General features: G+C 46.9%; 1 protein-coding gene across 3 annotated transcripts in view; it reads right to left on the bottom strand.

The window, feature by feature from the left end:
• Positions 1-24918, bottom strand: part of ANKRD44 (ankyrin repeat domain 44) — a 377775-nt gene that overhangs the window by 330803 nt on the left and 22054 nt on the right. For all 3 annotated transcript variants that reach the window (XR_011849377.1, XM_072120895.1, XM_072120896.1), the window contains exons 3-4: positions 23047-23125; positions 21874-21944 (exon numbers count right to left, since the gene is read on the bottom strand). Coding sequence is in view for 2 of the 3 variants with exons in the window: in XM_072120895.1 (XP_071976996.1) it covers positions 21874-21944; positions 23047-23125 (150 nt within the window). In the remaining variant the exon portion in view is untranslated. The remainder of the gene's footprint in view (positions 1-21873; positions 21945-23046; positions 23126-24918) is intronic.

Below are 24918 nucleotides of genomic sequence, written 5' to 3'. Positions count from 1 at the left end.
AGGTCGCAGATAAGCCATGTCGTTCCAAGAGAGTTCAGACAACAAGCTGCGGAACTTGAAAGCGTATTCACCCACAGATGTGTATCCTTGGCGTAAGTTCAGTAGCGCTGTTTCTGCTAAGGAGGCTCGTGCAGGTTCCTCAAAAATGGATCGGTACTCCGGCTGGAAAGTACTATGGGTTGTCATAACTGGATCTTTCCTGTCCCTCAGAGGAGTAACCCAGGCCAGGGTCTTCCTGGAGAGGAGGCTGATGATGAATGCCACCTTGGAGCACTCGGAGACAAACTGAGATGGCATGAACTCTATATGCAACAAGTACTGGGTGATGAATCCTCTGCACAGTTTGGGATCGCCATCATATTTATCAGCCATAGATAGTTTTAGCCTAGGCTCTGGTTCCGGTGGAAAAGCCGGGATGACAGGAGAAGTCTCTGGGGTAGACTCTGCAACTGCCACAGAAGTAGTCACAGGAGCCTGGTGCTGAGGCTCAGAGTCAAGCAGCCGTTGAAGGACGAAAGCAACTTGGCCCAGAAGTTCTCCTTGGGCAGCAATCTGCTGAGATTGCCAGGCGACAGAACACCAGAAAGTTTAGCTAATATCTGACGTGGCTCCTTGGCGGGGTCCTTGGCCAGATCTTACTGTCAGGACTGTGAATCTGTGGACCCTTTAGACTACCATGGGAGATGGTACTAGCCGACACCTGGGACCAGAGTAAGTGGCACCTGGTCCTCACCAGAGCCTGTTGTAATGCGGGATGGTCTTGCTGCGGCGGGGTACTACCATGTCGTTCCACAGGTGCGACTAGCCCAAGGTGGCAGACAAGGTAGTAATGCAGGAGACAGTCTGTACCCGGGGTGACAGCGGGAGAACAACACAGGAAGGCACACTAGGACTCGCGTCAGGCACACGAATCAGGAACACAGGAACAGACTGGCACACAGGACAGGAACCCAGGTTACATAGGAATGCAAGCTACACAGAAACGTAGGCTACACAGGAGGGCTTTCTCTTCAGGGAAATGGCTTGAAGGTCCATCGGGGAATCATGGGAGCCGATGGATTAAATGCAGCCCCAGAAGTGGCCAGCGCCAATCACCTGTGCGCTGGCCCTTTAAATCTTGAAGTACCGCCGCATGTGCACCCTAGGGAGCAGGGCCGTGCACAGGGCCTAGTCTGGACGGGAGCAGGAAGAGGTGAGTCCACGGGCGAGGGCTACGACCCGCAGTATGGATCTCGGGGGTTGCCCGTGACAGCTACTTTGTCGTTCAAATAACTGGAGATACGTCTGGATCACAAAGGTAGATACATCACCCTAGTGTCTGAGATAAACTCCAACATAATTACCTTGTAAACCTTCAAGTTACAAATAAATCTCAGCTTCCCTTTATAAATAAACTCTTACTGACTTTGCAGGTAACTGGTATAGTATAACATCCATCAGAACGGAAATAAAAAGCAAAATAAATGTAGTACAGCAATACTTTTGTTAAAATTTAAATAAAAAATTTTATACAGCTCATTTTCTAACATCTGTATACATATAACTATACCGTGTAACAATAGTTTTTAAACCCTTTCCAACGCGCGCCATAATAGTATGGCACGGTGGGAAAGTGACTTAACGATGCACAGCGTACTATTATGGTGCACGGTAAGTGCTGGCTCATGATCGGAGCCAACACTGTACCAACACTGCAGCCAGGGCTGCGCGATTTGTTGCGGGAGCTGGATCCCTGCCTCCTGGTAAAAAAGTACAAAAAACACTAAATCACAAAAAAACCCACGGATTTTGTATTTCCATGTCCCTAACAATCTGTGCAATAAATAATAATCATAATTGGACCCACTCGGTGAACGCGGTAAAAAAAAAAAATGAAAAACTTGCCAAAAATCTAATTGCTTTACAAACATTTTCTAAAAGTGATACAAAAAAGTTACAAGCACTAAAATGATACCAATGAAAAGAACAAATTCACACACAAAAAATAATCCCACAACTAGCTCTGTCAACCAAAAAATATTAAAGTTTTGCCGCTGTAAAAAGGGCGATATTAAACAAATGCAATTTTTTCTGTTTTTGTAATTCTTCAATAAAATTGGACAAATATAAATAAAACTATAAAAAATGAGGTATCACCGTAATCATAGTGATCCGTAGTATAAAGATAATATATATACACGGTTCAGACACAGTGATCAGGGCAAGATGGTGGCTGTTCCCGACGGCCATCCATCCTACCCCATGGACTAGAGGGGTTTCACTACCCCACCCCCCAGTTCACGATCGCTGCTATTGGCTCATCAATGCATGATGTCAGTAATGCAGATCACCATGTCTGTAGAGACGGTGATCGGGGCAAGATGGCGGCTGTTCCTGAAAGCCACCAATTTTGCCTCGCCGCCCAGAGGGGTTTTCGCTGCCCCCCTCTGTTCATGTTTGCCCCTATTGGTCGATCTGGACCAGCCAATAGCAGTAATATTCGTCACAATGGGCATCGCTGGGGTAAAGAGCAGCACATGGCTGTCTAGGACAGTACCAATCATTAGTGGTAGGGGCCATGTCTGGTGGCATCATGCCATCTCTCAGAGAGTTCCGATCGATCTCTCCACCCACTGCTGGAGAAGGGTTACCAATTGTAGGTGTATAAATTTTATCCCACCGTTCCACTATTCCAATCCCTCAGTTCCAGAGGTTCTGTAGCATGCGGCACTGTACGAAAAAAACTGGAACCCTTGTTAGGCAACCGGTTAGAAAGGACATCAAGGCACTCTGCAATCAGAACATGGTGTTGGTCATATATAAGGACAAAAGCAATGTCCTGACAACAATTCATGGGCACTCCAGCATCCTCACCCCTTTACGAGGTACCTCCATCGCTGCCCCCAAGCCACAATAAATACATGGATGGTTTTGATCTGTCAGATCAGGTGTTGAGACCGTTCAACACCCTATGGAAAATGAAGATATGGTATAAAAGCACTGGCCGTGTACATTGTACATATGATGCTGTACAACTCTTATATGCTGCTCCAGTGCAGGTCAGGTCATGCCGTATCATTTCTTCATTTTCAAGAAGCGGATATTAGGAAACTAATATTTGAACAATGAGGACAGGGCCCCAGTAACTCTGGATTAGATGTTTTGCCAGGAGATCATTTTCCCAGTGAATTCTGCTGCTTCTAAAGGAAGGACTCAATAAAGAGTCTGTTCCAAAAGAGTAGTTAGGATGGAGACTACATACTACTAAGAGACCTGCGAAAAACTCCAGAGTGACCAAATTTTTGTTTTTTGTCCCCTGGTATATTCCACCTCCTTATACGCAATGCATTCAATGCATACACAATTCACGTCCAACCTTTGTTGTGAATTCATTTCAGTAAAAGGAATTGTTGTAACAACTGTTAGGTCAAATTGATCACTATACCCCTCAATTATTTCCTTGAGGGTGCGGTCACACGTTGCAGTTAAAACTGCATCACAATTAGTTTTGGGGTGGTTTTAGGTGGTATTACTTATTTTAACAAGTGAAAGACATCAAATCAACAGGTGAATGACATTTGTAGAACAGCTTTCTCCTTCAAAATCAAATTCACCCGTTCAGTTCATGTCTTTCACCTGTGAAATTGACAAAACTGCACCTAAAACCACCTCAAAACTGATTGAGATGCAGTTTTAACTGCAACGTGTGAACGCACCCTCAGGGATGCAGTTTGCAAACTTGGGTCACTTGGATTTGTTTTTTATTTAGGTTTTCTATTTCCCCTCTGGATTTGTTAGCACGTCCTTTATAATTCTCCAAGTTCGTTATTTATTTATTATTATTTTATTTATATTCTAAGTGTTAATCATTGCAGAGCCCTGTTGTATTTTCTTGCTATAGTTTTGGATTACATGTAGGGCATCAGGAAACATGGCTTCCTAATCAAAGACCTGACATTTCACAGTGGCAGAAACTTGGCGTGACATAATGGGCACCACATAATGGACACCACATAACGGGCGTCACATAATGGGCACTGATTAGAGATGAGCGAGCACTAAAATGCTCGGGTACTCGTTATTCGAGACGAACTTTTCCCGATGCTCGATTGCTCGTCTCGAATAACGAACCCCATTGAAGTCAATGGGAGACTCGAGCATTTTTCAAGGGGACCAAGGCTCTGCACAGGGAAGCTTGGCCAAACACCTGGGAACCTCAGAAAAGGATGGAAACACCACGGAAATGGACAGGAAACAGCAGGGGCAGCATGCATGGATGCCTCTGAGGCTGCTTAATCGCACCATTATGCCAAAATTATGGGCAACAGCATGGCCATGACAGAGTGACAGAATGAAGCTAGATAGCATCTAAAACATGCAATAATTGACCCTGACACTATAGGGGACGGCATGCAGAGGCAGCAGGCTAGAGAGTGGCATGGCGACATACCCTAAATGGACTCAGGCTTCAAACCAATGGGTGGCAGAGAGGAACCAAAGGAGGTGAGCAAGAAGCGCTCAAATAATATTGGTACATGATAAAAGTTTGCCAGTATATTTTGTGGATTACACAGCAGGGTGGCGACAAAGTTAACATGGAAGCCATGAAAACAACCCAAAATTCTGCCTGACACAGCTCGTTTGATAAGGGGACCATGTATGGAGGCAGTGAACTAGTAGTAGATTAAAGGTGCTGCAGTTAAAACTATGTTAGTTGGATCTTGGCATGGAGTTGGCGCTCCGCTGCCAGGCGAGCTTTCGCCAATCCAAGCCCCTGTCTCTAGGCTACTCCCCAAACAGCACTTCTAAGAACCTTTTGTATAAGATCAAGTGTAGTAGCGTTCTTATAAGTTTAGGATATGCCGGGTGAGGGGAATGTAAACAGATGCGCAAGAAGCGCTGAAATAATATCGGTAAATGATAAAAGTTTGCAAGTATATTTTGTGGATTACACAGCAGGGTGGCGACAAAGTTAACAAGTTTGATGTGGAATGCCCCGTAATAGCTCTTGGGCGGTGTGCCTTTTATCGCCTAGGCTCAGCAGTTTGAGCACCGCCTGCTGTCGCTTAGCGACGGCACTGCTGCTGTGCCTAGAGCTACCGACTGATGGCACCATGCCCACGGATGGTAATTCGGAGGAGGAGGAGGTGGAGGAGGGTTGGGAGGAGGTATAGTAGGCCTTTGAGACCTGGACCGAGGTAGGCCCCGCAATTCTCTGCGTCGGCAGTATATGACCAGCCCCAGGGTCAGACTCGGTCCCAGCCTGCACCAAGTTAAGTGTAGTAGCGTTCTTATAAGTTTGGGATATGGCGGGTGAGGGGAATGTAAACAGATGCGCAAGAAGCGGCTGATGCGCATGGAGCTGGCGCTCCGCTGCCAGGCGAGCTTTCGCCAATCCAAGCCCCTGTCTCTAGGCTACTCCCCAAACAGCACTTCTAAGAACCTTTTGTATAAGATCAAGTGTAGTAGCGTTCTTATAAGTTTAGGATATGCCGGGTGAGGGGAATGTAAACAGATGCGCAAGAAGCGCTGAAATAATATTGGTAAATGATAAAAGTTTGCCAGTATATTTTGTGGATAACACAGCAGGGTGGCGACAAAGTTAACAACTTTGATGTGGAATCCATGAAAACAACCCAAATTTCTGCCTGACACACCTCGTTTGATAAAGGGACGATGTATGGAGGCAGCTATATGGACGACTTTTGGAGGTAGCAATGGAGACAACGTGTGGAGGCTGCTATGGAGACAATTTAATTTGGATAGTGCCTGTATGTGGCAGTCCCAAAAATTTTTCAAACCAGAGGAGCAGGTAGGTGGCCCTCCAGTAAAATGGAATAGATTGAGTGCCTGTATGTGGCAGTCCAAAAAAATTTTCAAACCAGAGGAGTAGGTAGGTGGCCCTCCAGAAAAATTGAATAGATTGAGTGCCTGTATGTGGCACTCCCAAAAATTGTTTAAAACAGAGGACCGGGTAGGTGGCCCTCCAGAAAAATTGAATAGATTGAGTGCCTGTATGTGGCACTCCCAAAAATTGTTTAAAACAGAGGACCGGGTCGGTGGCCCTCCAGAAAAATTAAATGCATAAAGTACTATAGCTAGAGCCAGTGGGCCCTGTCAAAAAATAGCCAGTTTCCTCTGCTTTACTGTACAAAGAGGAGGAGAAGGAGGAAAATGAGGAGGAGGAGGAGGAGTGGATCAATTATTCAGGTTGAGCTTCCTTCACCTGGTGGAGATTGGAAATTATGAGAAATCCAGGCTTTATTCATCTTAATAAGCGTCAGCCTGTCAGCGCTGTCAGTCGACAGGCGTGTACGCTTATCGGTGATGATGCCACCAGCTGCACTGAAAACCCTCTCGGACAAGACGCTAGCGGCAGGGCAGGCAAGAACCTCCAAGGCGTACAGCGCCAGTTCGTGCCACATGTCCAGCTTTGAAACCCAGTAGTTGTAGGGAGCTGTGTGATCATTTAGGACGATGGTATGGTCAGCTACGTACTCCCTCACCATCTTTCTGTAAAGATCAGCCCTACTCTGCCGAGACTGGGGACAGGTGACAGTGTCTTGCTGGGGTGACATAAAGCTGGCAAAAGCCTTGTAAAGCGTACCCTTGCCAGTGCTGGACAAGCTGCCTGCTCGCCTACTCTCCCTCGCTACTTGTCCCGCAGAACTACGCACTCTGCCGCTAGCGCTGTCAGAAGGGAAATACTGTTTCAGCTTGTGAACCAGGGCCTGCTGGTATTCATGCATTCTCACACTCCTTTCCTCTGCAGGGATGAGAGTGGAAAGATTTTGCTTGTACCGTGGGTCCAGGAGAGTGAACACCCAGTAATCGGTGCTGGAATAAATTCTTTGAACGCGAGGGTCACGGGATAGGCAGCCTAGCATGAAATCTGCCATATGCGCCAGAGTACCAACGCGTAAGAATTCACTCCCCTCACTGGCCTGACTGTCCATTTCCTCCTCCTCCAACTCCTCTTCTTCTGCCCATACACGCTGAACAGTGAAGGACTCAACAATGGTCCCCTCTTGTGTCTCGCCAACATTCTCCTCCTCTTCCTCCTCATCCTCCTCCACCTCCACCTCCTCCGATATGCGCTGAGAAGCAGACCTAAGGGTGCTTTGGCTATGAACAAGGGAATCTTCTTCCCCAGTCTCTTGTGACGAGCGCAAAGCTTCCGACTTCATGCTGATCAGAGAGTTTTTCAACAGGCCAAGCAGCGGGATGGTGAGGCTGATGATGGCGGCATCGCCACTAACCATCTGTGTTGACTCCTCAAAGTTACTCAGCACCTGACAGATATCAGACATCCACGTCCACTCCTCATTGTAGACTTGAGGAAGCTGACTGACCTGACTACCAGTTCTGGTGGAAGTTGACATCTGGCAGTCTACAATGGCTCGGCGCTGCTGGTAAACTCTGGATAACATGGTCAGTGTTGAATTCCACCTCGTGGGCACGTCGCACAACAGTCGGTGAGCGGGCAGTTGGAGGCGGCGCTGCGCTGCCCTGAGAGTGGCAGCATCTGTGCTGGACTTCCTGAAATGCGCACAGATGCGGCGCACCTTCGTGAGCAAATCTGACAGATTGGGGTATGTCTTGAGGAAACGCTGAACTATCAGATTTAACACATGGGCCAGGCATGGCACATGTGTCAGTCTGCCGAGTTGCAGAGCCGGCCGTTGTCACACACAACCATGCCTGGCTTCAGGTTCAGCGGTGCCAGCCACAGATCAGTCTGCGCCGTGATGCCCTGTAATAGCTCTTGGGCGGTGTGCCTTTTATCGCCTAGGCTCAGCAGTTTGAGCACCGCCTGCTGTCGCTTAGCAACGGCACTGCTGCTGTGCCTAGAGCTACCGACTGATGGCGCCGTGCCCACGGATGGTAGTTCGGAGGAGGAGGTGGAGGAGGGGTGGGAGGAGGAGGAGGCATAGTAGGCCTGAAACACCTGGACCGAGGTAGGCCCCGCAATCCTCGGCGTCGGCAGTATATGACCAGCCCCAGGGTCAGACTCGGTCCCAGCCTCCACCAAGTTAACCCAATGTGCCGTCAGCGATATATAGTGGCCCTGCCCGGCAGCACTCGTCCACGTGTCCGTGGTCAGGTGGACCTTGTCAGAAACGGCGTTGGTCAGGGCACGGGTGATGTTGTCTGACACGTGCTGGTGCAGGGCTGGGACGGCACATCGGGAAAAGTAGTGGCGGCTGGGGACCGAATACCGAGGGGCGGCCGCCGCCATGAGGTTGCGAAAGGCCTCGGTCTCTACTAGCCTATAGGGCAGCATCTCCAGGCTAAGCAATCTGGAGATGTGCACATTAAGGGCTTGGGCGTGCGGGTGGGTTGCACTATATTTGCGTTTCCGCTCCAGCGTCTGGGGTATGGAGAGCTGAACGCTGGTGGATGCTGTGGAGGATCGTGGAGGCGACGATGGGGTTTTTGTGGCAGGGTCCTGGGCAGGGGGCTGACTATCAGCTGACACAGGGGAAGGAGCAGTGGTGTGCATGGCCGGAGGTGAACGGGCTTGTTGCCACTGAGTGGGGTGTTTAGCATTCATATGCCTGCGCATACTGGTGGTAGTTAAGCTAGTAGTGGTGGAACCCCTGCTGAGCCTGGTTTGGCAAATGTTGCACACCACAGTCCGTCGGTCATCCGGTGTTTCCTTAAAGAACCTCCAGACTTCTGAAGATCTAGCCCTCGCCACGGGAGCTTCACTAGTTGACACATTTGGCGCTGATGCACCAGCTCTGGCCCTGCCTCTCCGTCTGGCCCCACCACTGCCTCTTCCAACCTGTTCTGGTCGAGGACTCTCCTCCGTCTCAGAAGCACTGTGTTCACCCGGCCTCTCAACCCAGCTTGGGTCTGTCACCTCATCATCCTCCGATCCCTCAGTCTGCTCCCCCCTCGGACTTCCTGCCCTGACAACAACTTCCCCACTGTCTGACAACCGTGTCTCCTCATCGTCGGACACCTCTTTACACACTTCCACTACGTCAAGAAGGTCATCATCACCCACAGACTGTGACTGGTGGAAAACCTGGGCATCGGAAAATTGCTCAGCAGCAACCGGACAAGTGGTTTGTGACTGTGGGAAGGGTCCAGAAAACAGTTCCTCAGAGTATGCCGGTTCAAATGCCAAATTTTCCTGGGAGGGGGCAGACTGGGGGGGAGGAGGCTGAGGTGCAGGAGCTGGAGGAGTGGCGATTTCGGTGACATGGGTGGACTGCGTGGAAGACTGACTGGTGGAAAAATTGCTCGAAGCATTGTCAGCAATCCACGACATCACCTGTTCGCACTGTTCTGGCCTCAACAGTGCTCTACCACGAGTCCCAGTAACTTCAGACATGAACCTAGGGAGTGTAGCTCTGCGGCGTTCCCCTGCTCCCTCATAAGCAGGTGGTGTCTCACCCCGGCCAGGACCACGGCCTCTGACCCCTGCAGTAGTTGGACGCCCACGTCCCCGCCCTCGTCCTCTACCCCTAGCCCTAGCTGCCTGCTCGCCTACTCTCCCTCGCTACTTGTCCCGCAGAACTACGCACTCTGCCGCTAGCGCTGTCAGAAGGGAAATACTGTTTCAGCTTGTGAACCAGGGCCTGCTGGTATTCATGCATTCTCACACTCCTTTCCTCTGCAGGGATGAGAGTGGAAAGATTTTGCTTGTACCGTGGGTCCAGGAGAGTGAACACCCAGTAATCGGTGCTGGAATAAATTCTTTGAACGCGAGGGTCACGGGATAGGCAGCCTAGCATGAAATCTGCCATATGCGCCAGAGTACCAACGCGTAAGAATTCACTCCCCTCACTGGCCTGACTGTCCATTTCCTCCTCCTCCAACTCCTCTTCTTCTGCCCATACACGCTGAACAGTGAAGGACTCAACAATGGTCCCCTCTTGTGTCTCGCCAACATTCTCCTCCTCTTCCTCCTCATCCTCCTCCACCTCCACCTCCTCCGATATGCGTTGAGAAACAGACCTAAGGGTGCTTTGGCTATGAACAAGGGAATCTTCTTCCCCCGTCTCTTGTGACGAGCGCAAAGCTTCCGACTTCATGCTGATCAGAGAGTTTTTCAACAGGCCAAGCAGCGGGATGGTGAGGCTGATGATGGCGGCATCGCCACTGACCATCTGTGTTGACTCCTCAAAGTTACTCAGCACCTGACAGATATCAGACATCCACGTCCACTCCTCATTGTAGACTTGAGGAAGCTGACTGACCTGACTACCAGTTCTGGTGGAAGTTGACATCTGGCAGTCTACAATGGCTCGGCGATGCTGGTAAACTCTGGATAACATGGTCAGTGTTGAATTCCACCTCGTGGGCACGTCGCACAACAGTCGGTGAGCGGGCAGTTGGAGGCGGCGCTGCGCTGCCCTGAGAGTGGCAGCATCTGTGCTGGACTTCCTGAAATGCGCACAGATGCGGCGCACCTTCGTGAGCAAATCTGACAGATTGGGGTATGTCTTGAGGAAACGCTGAACTATCAGATTTAACACATGGGCCAGGCATGGCACATGTGTCAGTCTGCCGAGTTGCAGAGCCGGCCGTTGTCACACACAACCATGCCTGGCTTCAGGTTCAGCGGTGCCAGCCACAGATCAGTCTGCGCCGTGATGCCCTGTAATAGCTCTTGGGCGGTGTGCCTTTTATCGCCTAGGCTCAGCAGTTTGAGCACCGCCTGCTGTCGCTTAGCAACGGCACTGCTGCTGTGCCTAGAGCTACCGACTGATGGCGCCGTGCCCACGGATGGTAGTTCGGAGGAGGAGGTGGAGGAGGGGTGGGAGGAGGCATAGTAGGCCTGAAACACCTGGACCGAGGTAGGCCCCGCAATCCTCGGCGTCGGCAGTATATGACCAGCCCCAGGGTCAGACTCGGTCCCAGCCTCCACCAAGTTAACCCAATGTGCCGTCAGCGATATATAGTGGCCCTGCCCGGCAGCACTCGTCCACGTATCCGTGGTCAGGTGGACCTTGTCAGAAACGGCGTTGGTCAGGGCACGGGTGATGTTGTCTGACACGTGCTGGTGCAGGGCTGGGACGGCACATCGGGAAAAGTAGTGGCGGCTGGGGACCGAATACCGAGGGGCGGCCGCCGCCATGAGGTTGCGAAAGGCCTCGGTCTCTACTAGCCTATAGGGCAGCATCTCCAGGCTAAGCAATCTGGAGATGTGCACATTAAGGGCTTGGGCGTGCGGGTGGGTTGCACTATATTTGCGTTTCCGCTCCAGCGTCTGGGGTATGGAGAGCTGAACGCTGGTGGATGCTGTGGAGGATTGTGGAGGCGACGATGGGGTTTTTGTGGCAGGGTCCTGGGCAGGGGGCTGACTATCAGCTGACACAGGGGAAGGAGCAGTGGTGTGCACGGCCGGAGGTGAACGGGCTTGTTGCCACTGAGTGGGGTGTTTAGCATTCATATGCCTGCGCATACTGGTGGTAGTTAAGCTAGTAGTGGTGGAACCCCTGCTGAGCCTGGTTTGGCAAATGTTGCACACCACAGTCCGTCGGTCATCCGGTGTTTCCTTAAAGAACCTCCAGACTTCTGAAGATCTAGCCCTCGCCACGGGAGCTTCACTAGTTGACACATTTGGCGCTGATGCACCAGCTCTGGCCCTGCCTCTCCGTCTGGCCCCACCACTGCCTCTTCCAACCTGTTCTGGTCGAGGACTCTCCTCCGTCTCAGAAGCACTGTGTTCACCCGGCCTCTCAACCCAGCTTGGGTCTGTCACCTCATCATCCTCCGATCCCTCAGTCTGCTCCCCCCTCGGACTTCCTGCCCTGACAACAACTTCCCCACTGTCTGACAACCGTGTCTCCTCATCGTCGGACACCTCTTTACACACTTCCACTACGTCAAGAAGGTCATCATCACCCACAGACTGTGACTGGTGGAAAACCTGGGCATCGGAAAATTGCTCAGCAGCAACCGGACAAGTGGTTTGTGACTGTAGGAAGGGTCCAGAAAACAGTTCCTCAGAGTATGCCGGTTCAAATGCCAAATTTTCCTGGGAGGGGGCAGACTGGGGGGGAGGAGGCTGAGGTGCAGGAGCTGGAGGAGTGGCGATTTCGGTGACATGGGTGGACTGCGTGGAAGACTGACTGGTGGACAAATTGCTCGAAGCATTGTCAGCAATCCACGACATCACCTGTTCGCACTGTTCTGGCCTCAACAGTGCTCTACCACGAGTCCCAGTAACTTCAGACATGAACCTAGGGAGTGTAGCTCTGCGGCGTTCCCCTGCTCCCTCATAAGCAGGTGGTGTCTCACCCCGGCCAGGACCATGGCCTCTGACCCCTGCAGTAGTTGGACGCCCACGTCCCCGCCCTCTACCCCTAGCCCTCGGGTTAAACATTTTTAAAATGAGAGTTATAGCTTTAATTTTTTTTTTACTTTTTTTTGTGTTTTTTTTTTTTTTTTTGTGTTTTTGAGTTTTTAAAACCAAACAATGCTATCCTATTGCTATGGCTATTTTCTAGCCAAGTATGAAAGCACACTACTATGCCAGATGAGATGACGCTGAGTTATTAAACAAAATAAACGTAAAATAAAAAAGGACAAATGGCAGACTGTGCCTAATTGAAATCCAACCCCTACTAAATTTTCCCACTTCGGTCTTTGCAATGGATATGTGCGTCACTAAGCGCAAAACACAGCGGTCGCAAGTCTCACTACAAATTGCTCACAATTGGCTAGTAGATGCACTGCAGCAAGTACAGCCACCAGCAGATCAACCAGAAATCAAATATATAACGCTACTGTAGGCGTAAGCCGTTTGGATTCTCCTATGGCTATTTTCTAGCCAAGTATGAAAGCACACTACTATGCCAGATGAGATGACGCTGAGTTATTAAACAAAATAAACGTAAAATAAAAAAGGACAAATGGCAGACTGTGCCTAATTGAAATCCAACCCCTACTAAATTTTCCCACTTCGGTCTTTGCAATGGATATGTGCGTCACTAAGCGCAAAACACAGCGGTCGCAAGTCTCACTACAAATTGCTCACAATTGGCTAGTAGATGCACTGCAGCAAGTACAGCCACCAGCAGATCAACCAGAAATCAAATATATAACGCTACTGTAGGCGTAAGCCGTTTGGATTCTCCTATGGCTATTTTCTAGCCAAGTATGAAAGCACACTACTATGCCAGATGAGATGACGCTGAGTTATTAAACAAAATAAACGTAAAATAAAAAAGGACAAATGGCAGACTGTGCCTAATTGAAATCCAACCCCTACTAAATTTTCCCACTTCGGTCTTTGCAATGGATATGTGCGTCACTAAGCGCAAAACACAGCGGTCGCAAGTCTCACTACAAATTGCTCACAATTGGCTAGTAGATGCACTGCAGCAAGTACAGCCACCAGCAGATCAACCAGAAATCAAATATATAACGCTACTGTAGGCGTAAGCCGTTTGGATTCTCCTATGGCTATTTTCTAGCCAAGTATGAAAGCACACTACTATGCCAGATGAGATGACGCTGAGTTATTAAACAAAATAAACGTAAAATAAAAAAGGACAAATGGCAGACTGTGCCTAATTGAAATCCAACCCCTACTAAATTTTCCCACTTCGGTCTTTGCAATGGATATGTGCGTCACTAAGCGCAAAACACAGCGGTCGCAAGTCTCACTACAAATTGCTCACAATTGGCTAGTAGATGCACTGCAGCAAGTACAGCCACCAGCAGATCAACCAGAAATCAAATATATAACGCTACTGTAGTTTGGACGTTTGGATTCTCCTATGGCTATTTTCTAGCCAAGTATGAAAGCACACTACTATGCCAGATGAGATGACACTGAGTTATTAAACAAAATAAACGTAAAATAAAAAAGGAAAAATGGCAGACTGTGCCTAATTGAAATCCAACCCCTACTAAATTTTCCCACTTTGGTGTTTGAGGTGGATATGTGTGCCACTAAGAGCTAAACACAACGGTAGCAAGTCCCCCTGCTAATTCCTCACAAAATGGTACTAGATGCAAATAAAAAAAAAAAAAGTAGAACGTTTTTGTAGCCCTAAGAAGGGCTGTTGGGTTCTTGGAGAATCACTCCTGCCTAACAGTAAGCTAATAGAACACCCTAACGCTTTCCCTGACCAGCAGCAGCTCTCTCCCTAGCGGCATCCAGACACAGAATGATCCGAGCAGCGCGGGCAGCGGCTAGTCTATCCCAGGGTCACCTGATCTGGCCAGCCAACCACTGCTATCGACGTGTAAGGGTACCACGTCATGCTGGGTGGAGTGCAGAGTCTCCTGGCTTGTGATTGGCTCTGTTTCTGGCCGCCAAAAAGCAAAACGGCGGGAGCTGCCATTTTCTCGAGCGGGCGAAGTATTCGTCCGAGCAACAAGCAGTTTCGAGTACGCTAATGCTCGAACGAGCATCAAGCTCGGACGAGCATGTTCGCTCATCTCTAGCACTGATCTTTCCAGAAATAATTGCAATTTGGAAACCACCTGTAAGTTCAAAATACTCATTTCACCATGTGTTCACTACACCATATATTACACCATGCTAAATTCTCCAAGGGGAGTGCACTCAACAATTAGGGTCACTTTTCGGGGTCCCATCTGTTTTGGTACCACTAGGGCTCTCCAAATGTATCCTGACACATGTGAAGGATTTCTGTCAAATTTGGCTTCTAAAAGGCAAACATCCATTTCCCTCTACTGTGCGCCCATACAAACTTTTAAATGGACATGTAGGGTACTACATAATGCATTCAATGAGAAATATAATGCACTCGTGAGAAATATTTTTACACATTTTGGGGGGTTCCAAATATTTTTTAGCCCTTGTGGCTTACAAAAATCAGGGGCAAATGTGACCTTTATAGGAAAATTTTCACCTTTTTAATTTTTAGGACCTAAATGGATCATTCACCTGTAGGGCAAATACACATATTACACATTGCTAAATTCTCTAAGGGGTGTGCGTTGAAAAATTAGGGTCACTTTTCGGGTTCTTCTTTGTTTTATACCGCTAGGGCTCTCCAAATGCATGCAAAAGATTTCTGTCAAATTTGGCTTCTAAAATGCAAACATCCCTCTTGCCTTCTACTGTGCGCCCATACAACATTTTATATACATATATGGGGTACTTCTACACTCGGGAGAAATAGTTTTACACATTTTTTGGGGATTATTACATTTTTTTATCCCTTGTGGCTATAAAAAATTAGGGGTAAAAATGAACTTTCTACAAAATTTTTCACCTTTTTCCTTTTTAGGGCCTAATTAAATAAAACACCTTTATGGGCAAATACAAAAAGTACACCTTGCTAAATTCTCCAAGGGGTATACTTTTCCAAAATGGTGTCACTTGTTGGGGCTTTCCTCTGTATTGGTACCACTAGGGCTCTCTAAATGCATCCTGACACATGAAAACTTTTTCAGCCATATTTGACCTCCAAAAACGAAACAACGCTCTTTTGCTTCCTAGTGCCCCCCTGTGCCCATACAGCAGGGTACAGTGACACAATGAGTCTTGGCATACTCATCAAGAATTGCAGTGAACATTGTAAAATGCATTTTCCTTCTTAACTCATTGTGATGGTACAAATTTTGGTGTTCTATGAATATATTGTAAGATAAAATAAAATTTCTGTAATTTCACACTCATGAAACACTCATAGGGTTAACAAACTTTCCTAAGGTTGTTTTGAATATTTTGAAGGGTACAGTTTCTAAAATGTTGTCATTTCTGTCATGTAGGCCTTATAAAGTCACTTCTAACTAAATTGTGTCAGGTTCGCTAGGGAGATTGCTGGGACTTCTGGTTCTTCTGGTGGTACCAGCAGCGTTCTCCGAACCCCGGCGCGTATCCGCGCAAACTCCACCTCTCGTCCTGGGCAGCGGCTGCTAAGATCTCACGCTGTCTAGGAGTGGCTGGGACTTTGAACCTCTGCTTGGTGCCTGGTTGTTCTGCACCATGAGGGGTTAATTCCCAGATGCTGTCCAGCTCCTATCAGGTTCTGGAGGTGGAGTTCTGGCTGCATAAATTGCAGCTTCACTAGTCACCTGTGCCAGTGTTTGAAAATCCCTTTCTCCACTCGCTGCTTCTAGGTTGTATTGCTCAGTATCTGTATCTGTATTGCTGTTACCTCGGCTAGTTTTTGACTTTGACTCTTTGCCTACTGATTTTGCTATTGACGTACCCTCTCGTTGTGACTCCGGCTTGTTTACGATTCTTTTGTGTTTTATGTTTGTCAGTCTGTTTGTGTTTCCCTTCCCTCACTTTTATCCAGCGTATCTCGAGTCTTCAAGTAGTCGCCCCACGGTTTAGCGTGGGGGGGCTATAGGAAGGGACAGAGGTTGGGGCAAGCTCAGGTCACACTATCCCCTGTCTTTTGTGTACCAATCTTAACAGAAACACTGGCCACACATAGGTCTGCATCCTGTATCCGACCTGCTACATTCTCTCCTCCCATGGAGCCTTTGTCAGCTGTGGTCGCTCAGGTCCAGACCCTAACTCAGCTTGTTCAGCATCTAGCCTCCCGTCTCCAAATTCAGGAATCTATGCAGGTTCCACGGCAGACATCACCGCAGGATCCACTGCTACCCACACCTGAACCTAAGGTTCCTCTCCCTGACGTGTTTTTTGGTGACCGTAAGAATTTTTTTTCATTTCAGGAGGGCTGTAAACTTTATTTTTCTTTACGTCCTCGTTCATCGGGCACAGAGATTCAAAGAGTGGGCGTGGTAATTTCCCTGTTGCGTGGGGATCCGCAAAATTGGGCCTTTTCTCTCCCACCTGACTCTCCATCCCGTTCTTCTCTTGACGCTTTTTTTTCAGCTTTAGGCCAGATTTATGACGAACCTGACCGCCGAGCACTTGCAGTTTCCCACCTTAGATCTCTGTGTCAGGGAAAACGGACAGCAGAAGATTATTGTGCCCAGTTCAGACAGTATGTGACTGACTCGCAATGGAATGACTGCGCCCTAAAAGACCAATTTATGTCCGGACTGTCAGACCGAGTACAGGACTTAGTCTTAGCTTATGCCGAGCCTCAGACATTAGATGATGCTATGACTCTGGTCATCCGAGTTGACCGTCGCCTAAGATCCAGGCGGTCACCTCGGGTGCCCTCTGACTGTCAGCCAGCGGCCAGTCTGTCTCCAGGTAGTCCAGAATTGGAATCCATGGAGCTGGATAGCATCTCTCCTGCACAGCGGAAGCAACATCGACTGAGACGTCATCTTTGTTTCTACTGTGGAAGTCCTGATCATCTGGTCAACACCTGTTCCAAGAGGCAGCAGCAGGAAAACTTCCGCTCCTAAGCAGTAGTCGGGGGACTGCTTAGGAGCTCAGGTACTCCCAATTGTGTCTAGAATGTATTTACCTTGTACGGTTAAGTTTCAGTCTGTTTCCTGCACTGGTCGCGCCTTTTTGGATTCAGGTGCTGCGTCTAATTTAATCGATTATAATTTTGTCTCTCAGTTTTGCATGTCATTGATTCCATTGTCCACTCCTATCCAGATGTCGGGTGCGGATTTGACCCCTTTACAGGCAGGGTTGATCAAATTCGAACCCCGCAGATAAAGCTTATGGTAGGAGCTATGCATGAAGAATGGTGTTCTTTCCTAGTTATGGAAAACTTGTCTGAAAATGTCATTCTTGGTCTACCCTGGCTCCGGATCCATAATCCGGTAATTAATTGGGAAACTCTGGAGCTGGTTCATTGGGGTCCTCACTGTAAGGATCACCTGTCCAAAGTTTCATTATGTACAGTAGTGGCGGAAGATCAGAGTCTTCCAGGTTTTCTCTCGGATTACTCAGATGTGTTTTCAAAACCCTTGTCCCAAGTCCTTCCTCCTCACAGGGAGTTTGATTGTAAAATTGACCTTCTTCCTGATGCTAGATTGCCAAAGGGTCGTATATATAACCTGTCAGTACCAGAACGGGAGGCACTGAAGAGTTATATTGATGAGAGTTTGGCAATCGGACATATCCGTCCCTCTGAGTCGCCCACTGGGGCCGGGTTCTTTTTTGTTGAGAAAAAAGATGGTGGTTTACGGCCGTGTATTGATTATCGAGAATTAAATAAGATAACGGTAAAAAACTCAGGTCCTCTCCCCTTGATCCCGGATCTCTTAAATCAGGTTTCTGGGGCCCAAGTTTTCTCTAAATTAGATCTCAGAGGCGCTTATAACCTGATTCGGATCCGAGAAGGGGATGAGTGGAAAACCGCATTTAATACACCTTTGGGGCACTTTGAATACCTGGTTATGCCCTTTGGTTTGAGTAATGCCCCAGCGGTTTTTCAAGGGTTTATGAACTCCATCTTTCATGATTACATCGGTGTGTTTATGGTGGTGTATCTAGACGATATTTTGATTTTCTCTCCTGATATGGTTTCTCACCAGCAACATCTCCGCCAAGTACTTACCAGGTTGCGCAAAAACCACCTCTTCGCTAAGCTGGAAAAGTGTGTTTTTTGGGTCCAGAAGGTTTCCTTCTTAGGTTATGTTGTGACTCCCTCTGATGTACAGATGGATCCGAGTAAGGTTCAGGCGCTCACGGACTGGGTTCGGCCTACCAATCTTAAGGCCCTACAATGTTTTTTAGGTTTCGCTAACTATTATCGGAACTTTATAAAGAACTTTTCCGTGATCGCCAAACCCCTCACGGATCTGACCCGTAAGGGTGCTGATCCGAACAATTGGTCCCCTGCCGCTTGCACAGCGTTTGAAACTTTAAAAGCGGCATTCTCGTCAGCCCCGGTTTTGGTTCAACCTGACCTCTCTCTACCGTTTGTTGTGGAGGTTGATGCCTCCGTGGTAGGAGTAGGTGCAGTGTTGTCTCAGGGGTCTTCCACTCTCACCAGACTTAGGCCCTGTGCATATTTCTCTAGAAAATTTTCTTCTTGTGAGAGGAATTATGATATTGGTAATCGAGAGCTCCTTGCCATTAAGTGGGCATTTGAAGTCTGGCGACACTTTTTGGAGGGAGCTCTTCATCCGATAACTGTGCTCACGGATCATAAGAATTTAGTATATTTGGATACGGCTAAACGCTTGAACTCACGTCAGGCTTGGTGGGCCTTGTTTTTCTCTCGCTTCAATTTTGTGGTCACCTACCGACCTGGGTCAAAAAATCTGAAGGCTGATGCCTTGTCCCGTAGCTTCGGGACTCCTGAGCTTCCAGAGGCTGCTGACAGTAATATTTTGTCTCCAGGGGTTGTGCTGGCAGCTGTCTCCTCCCACCTCTCCTCTCAAATTTTAGCAGGACAAAGATCTGCACCTAAAGACCTTCCGGAAGGCAAATTATTTGTTCCTCTTTCTTGTCGTTTGAGAGTGTTGGAGGAGACGCATTGCTCGGTATTGGCAGGTCATCCGGGAATGCGGAGTACCTTGGATCTCTTAAAGAGAAGTTACTGGTGGCCTCACATGACTAAGGATGTGCACGCATTTGTCCAAGCCTGTCAGGTCTGTGCGCGAGGAAAGACTCCCAGGAGACGTCCTGAGGGGCCTCTTCTTCCGCTTCCAGTTCCCACCAGGCCGTGGTCTAAAGTATCTATGGACTTCGTCACTGATCTGCCAGCATCTCAAGGCTGTTCAGTGGTTTGGGTGCTAGTGGACCGCTTCTCTAAAATGGGACACTTTGTTCCATTAAAAAAGTTGCCTTCAGCTGAAGAATTAGCTGAATTGTTTATACAGAATATTGTGCGCCTCCATGGTATACCAGATGATATTGTGTCAGATAGGGGCGTACAATTTGTTTCCAAATTTTGGCGAGCATTTTGTTCTAGACTGGAAGTTAATTTGTCGTTCTCGTCGGCTTTTCACCCTGAGTCTAATGGTCAGTCCGAGAGAATGAATCAGGAGATGATTCAATATCTGCGACTCTTTGTCTCGGACAGTCAGGACCAGTGGGTGAAATTCCTTCCGTTGGCAGAATTTGCTATTAATAACCACTGTAGTTCGTCCACACAGGTATCTCCGTTTTTCTGCAATTATGGTTTTCATCCTCGTTTCTCTTTTTCATCTGTGCCTGTCTCTAATATTCCTCGAGCAGAAGCTATTACATCCAAGTTGCGTTCGCTCTGGTCACAAGTTCGGGAGAATATTCAGAGGGCACAAAATTCTATGGTCCAACAAACTGAAAGAAGGCGCACTAAATCCGATACGTTTGAGGTGGGGGATAAAGTGTGGTTATCCACGAAAAACCTTAAATTGAAGGTCCCCTCTTTGAAGTTTGCGCCAAGGTTTGTGGGTCCGTTTGTTGTTACTCATATTGTTAACCCGGTTTCCTTCAAGATTACACTTCCAGCAGGGTGGCGGGTCCATAACACCTTCCATAAGAGTCTTCTGAAGCGCTATGTTGAGCCTGTTTTGCCTCTTTCTGACCCTCCTTCTCCATCTATTGTGGAGGGGAATCTGGAATTTGAGGTGGAAAAGGTGGTGAATTCCAGATGGGTAGGTAACTCCCTGCAGTACCTGGTCCATTGGAAAGGTTTTGGTCCTGAGGATAGGTCTTGGGTTCCGGCTAGAGATGTTCATGCTCCACGGTTACTCAGGTTATTTCATCAGACCTACCTTCAGAAGCCGTCTTTAAGATCTAGGGGTCCGAAGGCCCCCCGTCAGGGGGGGGGTACTGTCAGGTTCGCTAGGGAGATTGCTGGGACTTCTGGTTCTTCTGGTGGTACCAGCAGCGTTCTCCGAACCCCGGCACGTATCCGCGCAAACTCCACCTCTCGTCCTGGGCAGCGGCTGCTAAGATCTCGCGCTGTCTAGGAGTGGCTGGGACTTTGAACCTCTGCTTGGTGCCTGGTTGTTCTGCACCATGAGGGGTTAATTCCCAGATGCTGTCCAGCTCCTATCAGGTTCTGGTTGTGGAGTTCTGGCTGCATAAATTGCAGCTTCACTAGTCACCTATGCCAGTGTTTGAAAATCCCTTTCTCCACTCGCTGCTTCTAGGTTGTATTGCTCAGTATCTGTATCTGTATTGTTGTTACCTCGGCTAGTTTTTGACTTTGACTCTTTGCCTACTGATTTTGCTATTGACGTACCCTCTCGTTGTGACTCCGGCTTGTTTACGATTCTTTTGTGTTTTATGTTTGTCAGTCTGTTTGTGTTTCCCTTCCCTCACTTTTATCCAGCGTATCTCGAGTCTTCAAGTAGTCGCCCCACGGTTTAGCGTGGGGGGGCTATAGGGAGGGACAGAGGTTGGGGCAAGCTCAGGTCACACTATCCCCTGTCTTTTGTGTACCAATCTTAACAAATTGGCCCTCCAAAAGTAGGTTTTGATGATTTTCGTGAAAATTGGAAAAATCGCACCTAAAGTTATAAGCCTCCTAACATCCTAAAAGGAAAGGATGTTTGAAAAATTATGAAAAAAGTTAAAGCAGACATATGGAAAATGATAGTTATCATGTTATTTGGTGATATGACTAACTTTCCAAAAAGTAGAAAATCTTGAACTTGGAAAACATAGTTTTTTTCAAAATTTTTGCCAAATGTCCCTTCATTTCATAAGTAAATACTAAACATATTGCTTTAATTTCTCAACCATCATGAAGTACAATGTGTCACAAAAAATCTCAAAATCAACTGGATATGTTAAAGCATTCCAAAGTTATGACCACTTATAGTGACATGTCAGATTTCAAAAAAAGGGCCATGTCAGGAAGTTGCAAAATGGCTAAGTCGTTAAGGGGTTAAAGTATGTTGGTGGAATAGTAGTATATTGATAAACCAGTCATCATGAAGAGACCTAAGTGGTCATAGTAGGCATAACATCATTTGTTTCATTGCCCCATTAAAAGTTATCACAACTTCAAGATTTTTTTTGGTTTTAAAAGCAAAATGATTTTTGTTATATCTGGCTAACAGGGAACCAAGCTTTTGCTCTTTTTATGTTGTATAATTCCTTATAAGATGTAAAATTGTACGCACCTCATTTCTTGATGCAACAGCACGATGAAGTGGTGTTACCCACATATTGTCTTTCGCATTAACACGAGCACCTACGGTATTAAATACATGTTATAATTACATGCAAATACAATATTAAATGATATGCTAAATTTTTAAAGCTGTCTTTAGGAAATGTGATTTTTTAATTTAAAATACAACGCACTGAGGGAGAGAATACACCTGTATGTATCATGCACAGATTTTCCACATAGATAATCCACTGTGTAATACAATACCATTTAAATCAATGAAATCTGGTTTAGTTGGACTGACACTTTTTTTTTTTTTAACCCCAGTACATATCTATCCCATCATTATTTTGGACTTCTACTCTTCTTCTCTGTAGGTGCTGTAGTTAAACTGTCGTCACAAATACAATACAGACCTAACGGACTGGAACTAAAAGTAAACTGTAAAGGATTGTGTATTGCATTTTGAAAAGTTTTTCTGAAAATTTACTGCAAGTTACAGAATGACATTTTGTAGTACAGAATTTAATTTTGTAAAGCCACTAATGCATAAAACATTGGTCCACATTATTATTATTATTATTATAAAATTTGTGCCTGTTTTCTGCTGACTTGGCACATAAATACTTGTGTAAACTACTTAAATATAAATGTTTTAAGGATGTTTCAGCACACAGGGGGAAGTGCTTCTGTGCAATGTAACAGCCTATGAATCAACAGGCACTCTGGGGATCACTCCCTTCAGGCTCATTAGCATATTTGTAAAAGTTGATTTTTAGAAGGAAGGAGGCAATGGATAACAATTATAAGTAGATTACCACAGCCACAGTGCCTGGATCTATGAGTAAATGGCCCTGGTTTATCATTCTTGATGGTAGGTTTCCTTTCAAATAGGCTAACCCCTTTAATTTCTTTTTCTTCATATATTTTTTACTCCATAGAATGAATAAATCATATACGTATCTGTTGTTTACATTGACCACTATAAAAAACAGTTATACTTACCCAGATATAAGTTCACTCATCAACATCACATGATCCAAATTGACCTGATGGGTTCTCTCATACAACATGTTGCATGTTTTTTTGTACAAGAGTGATTTCCTATTCCTGTTAAGAATCTATTTAAAATATTTCAGTTAATTTAAACAATAAGTTTAATGACACCATTAGGGTAAATTACCTGATAGTATAAGGCGCTCAATTATGTCTGCATCACCCATAAATGCTGCTGCATGAAGGGGACTTCGTTTTTCATTATCCTACAATCAAATATGAATACATGTATTATATGCAGAAAATATCAAACAAGAAAATTCATACATGAAACATTTTCTGAGTTGATCATAACAACCAATATACACTGCTCATAAAATAAAGGGAACACTTAAACAACACAATATAACTCCTAGTGAATCAAACTTTGTGAAATCAAACTGTCCACTAAGGAAGCAACACCGATTGATAATCAATTTCACAGGCAATTAGCAAGACACACTTAATAAAGGAGTGGTTCTACAGGTGGGGACCGCAGACCAGTTCTAAGAACCAATGCTTTCTGGCTGACATTTTGGTCAATTGTACTAGCATGAGACAGTCTCTACAACCCACACAATAGGCTCAGGTTGTGCAGCTCACCCAGGATGACACATCAACGTGAGCTGTGCAAGAGGGTTAGCTGTGTGTGTTTGGTAGTGTGCAGAGGCTTGAGGCCCTAACAGTAGACATGCCAGTACACCAGGAGATTTGGAAGGGCCCGTAGGAGGGTAACAACCCAGCAGCAGGACCGCTACCTCCAATTTTGTGCAAGGAAGAACAGGAGGAGCACTGCCAGAGCCCTAAAAAATTAACTCTAGCAAGTCACAAATGTGCATGTGCCTGACATCCACAGATGGAGTTGTGCTCACATCCCAACATGATGCGGACGCTTGGCATTTTCCAGAGAACATCAGAATTGGCAAATCCGCTATGGCACCCTGTGCTCTTCGTAGATGAAAGCAGGTTCACACTGAGCACATGTGACAGATATGGCAAAGTCTGGAGATGCCGTGGAGAGTGATCTGCTGCCTGCAACATCCTTCAGCATGACCGGTTTGGCAGTGGGTCAGTAATGGTGTAGGATTGCATTTCTTTGGAGGGTCTCACATCCCTCAATGTGCTCGACAGTGGTAGCATAACTGTTATTAGGTACTGAGATGATATCCTCAGACCCCTTGTTACACCATATGTTTGTGCAGTTGGCCCTGGGTTCCTCCTAATACAATACTAGACCTGGACTATGACCTTGACTAGACATCTGGGACATCAAGTCTCACTCCATCCACCAATTTGATTTTGCACCACAGACTTTCCAGGAATAGGCAGATGATTTAGTCCAGGTCTGGGAAGAGCAGGGCCCTGAAGGATGCAGCAGACTTGCCCCATGTAATGTGGGTGCAGCTGCCCGAATCAACCACCACAAGTATGGACCTGTTGCTGGCAAGTCAGCGCTGTGTCGGAGGTACCAATGGCATCTGTGTCTCACAGATGGCATTGATGTGCAGAGCATCACAGAACAGCTCTGGAAGCTCTGGTGGACCAAGGCTGTATGTAATCATGTCATCACACACACCTGCATCCCTGCAAAGAGACACGAGCCGTCAGAAGAGCCGGGAGAAGAGGGGAGTCTGCAGAGGCATGGGAATAGGGAGGTAAATATTAATTTTATTATTGGACACATCCTGGAATTATTGTGGTGGTGAGCTGTATATAAACTGTCTGGGGGTTGTATATAGTCTGTGTGTGTGGGGGCTGTATATAAACTGTGTGTGGGGGGGCTGTACATAAACTTCAATGCCACTTTTTTAGCCTTTTTTTAACACCAAAAAAGCACAGGAAAACCATTGATTGGTAACTTCCATTGAGTTTGTAATAAGAAATGGCACTGAAAGTATTTGTGTGTGCCATGGCTACAGCAAGTAATTTTTCAGGATTTTCTAGAGATAGGATATCATCATCTGTGTATAGCGATGGTAGTTTTTACTTTTGGTAGATTTTGGCTTTGGTGCTCAATACC

This window comes from Engystomops pustulosus, chromosome 8, assembly GCF_040894005.1.
Source record: "Engystomops pustulosus chromosome 8, aEngPut4.maternal, whole genome shotgun sequence".
In the NCBI taxonomy this organism is placed as follows: Eukaryota; Metazoa; Chordata; class Amphibia; order Anura; family Leptodactylidae; genus Engystomops; species Engystomops pustulosus.
The sequence above is the reverse complement of the archived record's forward strand: the minus strand, read 5'-3'. Positions and strand labels throughout refer to the sequence as shown.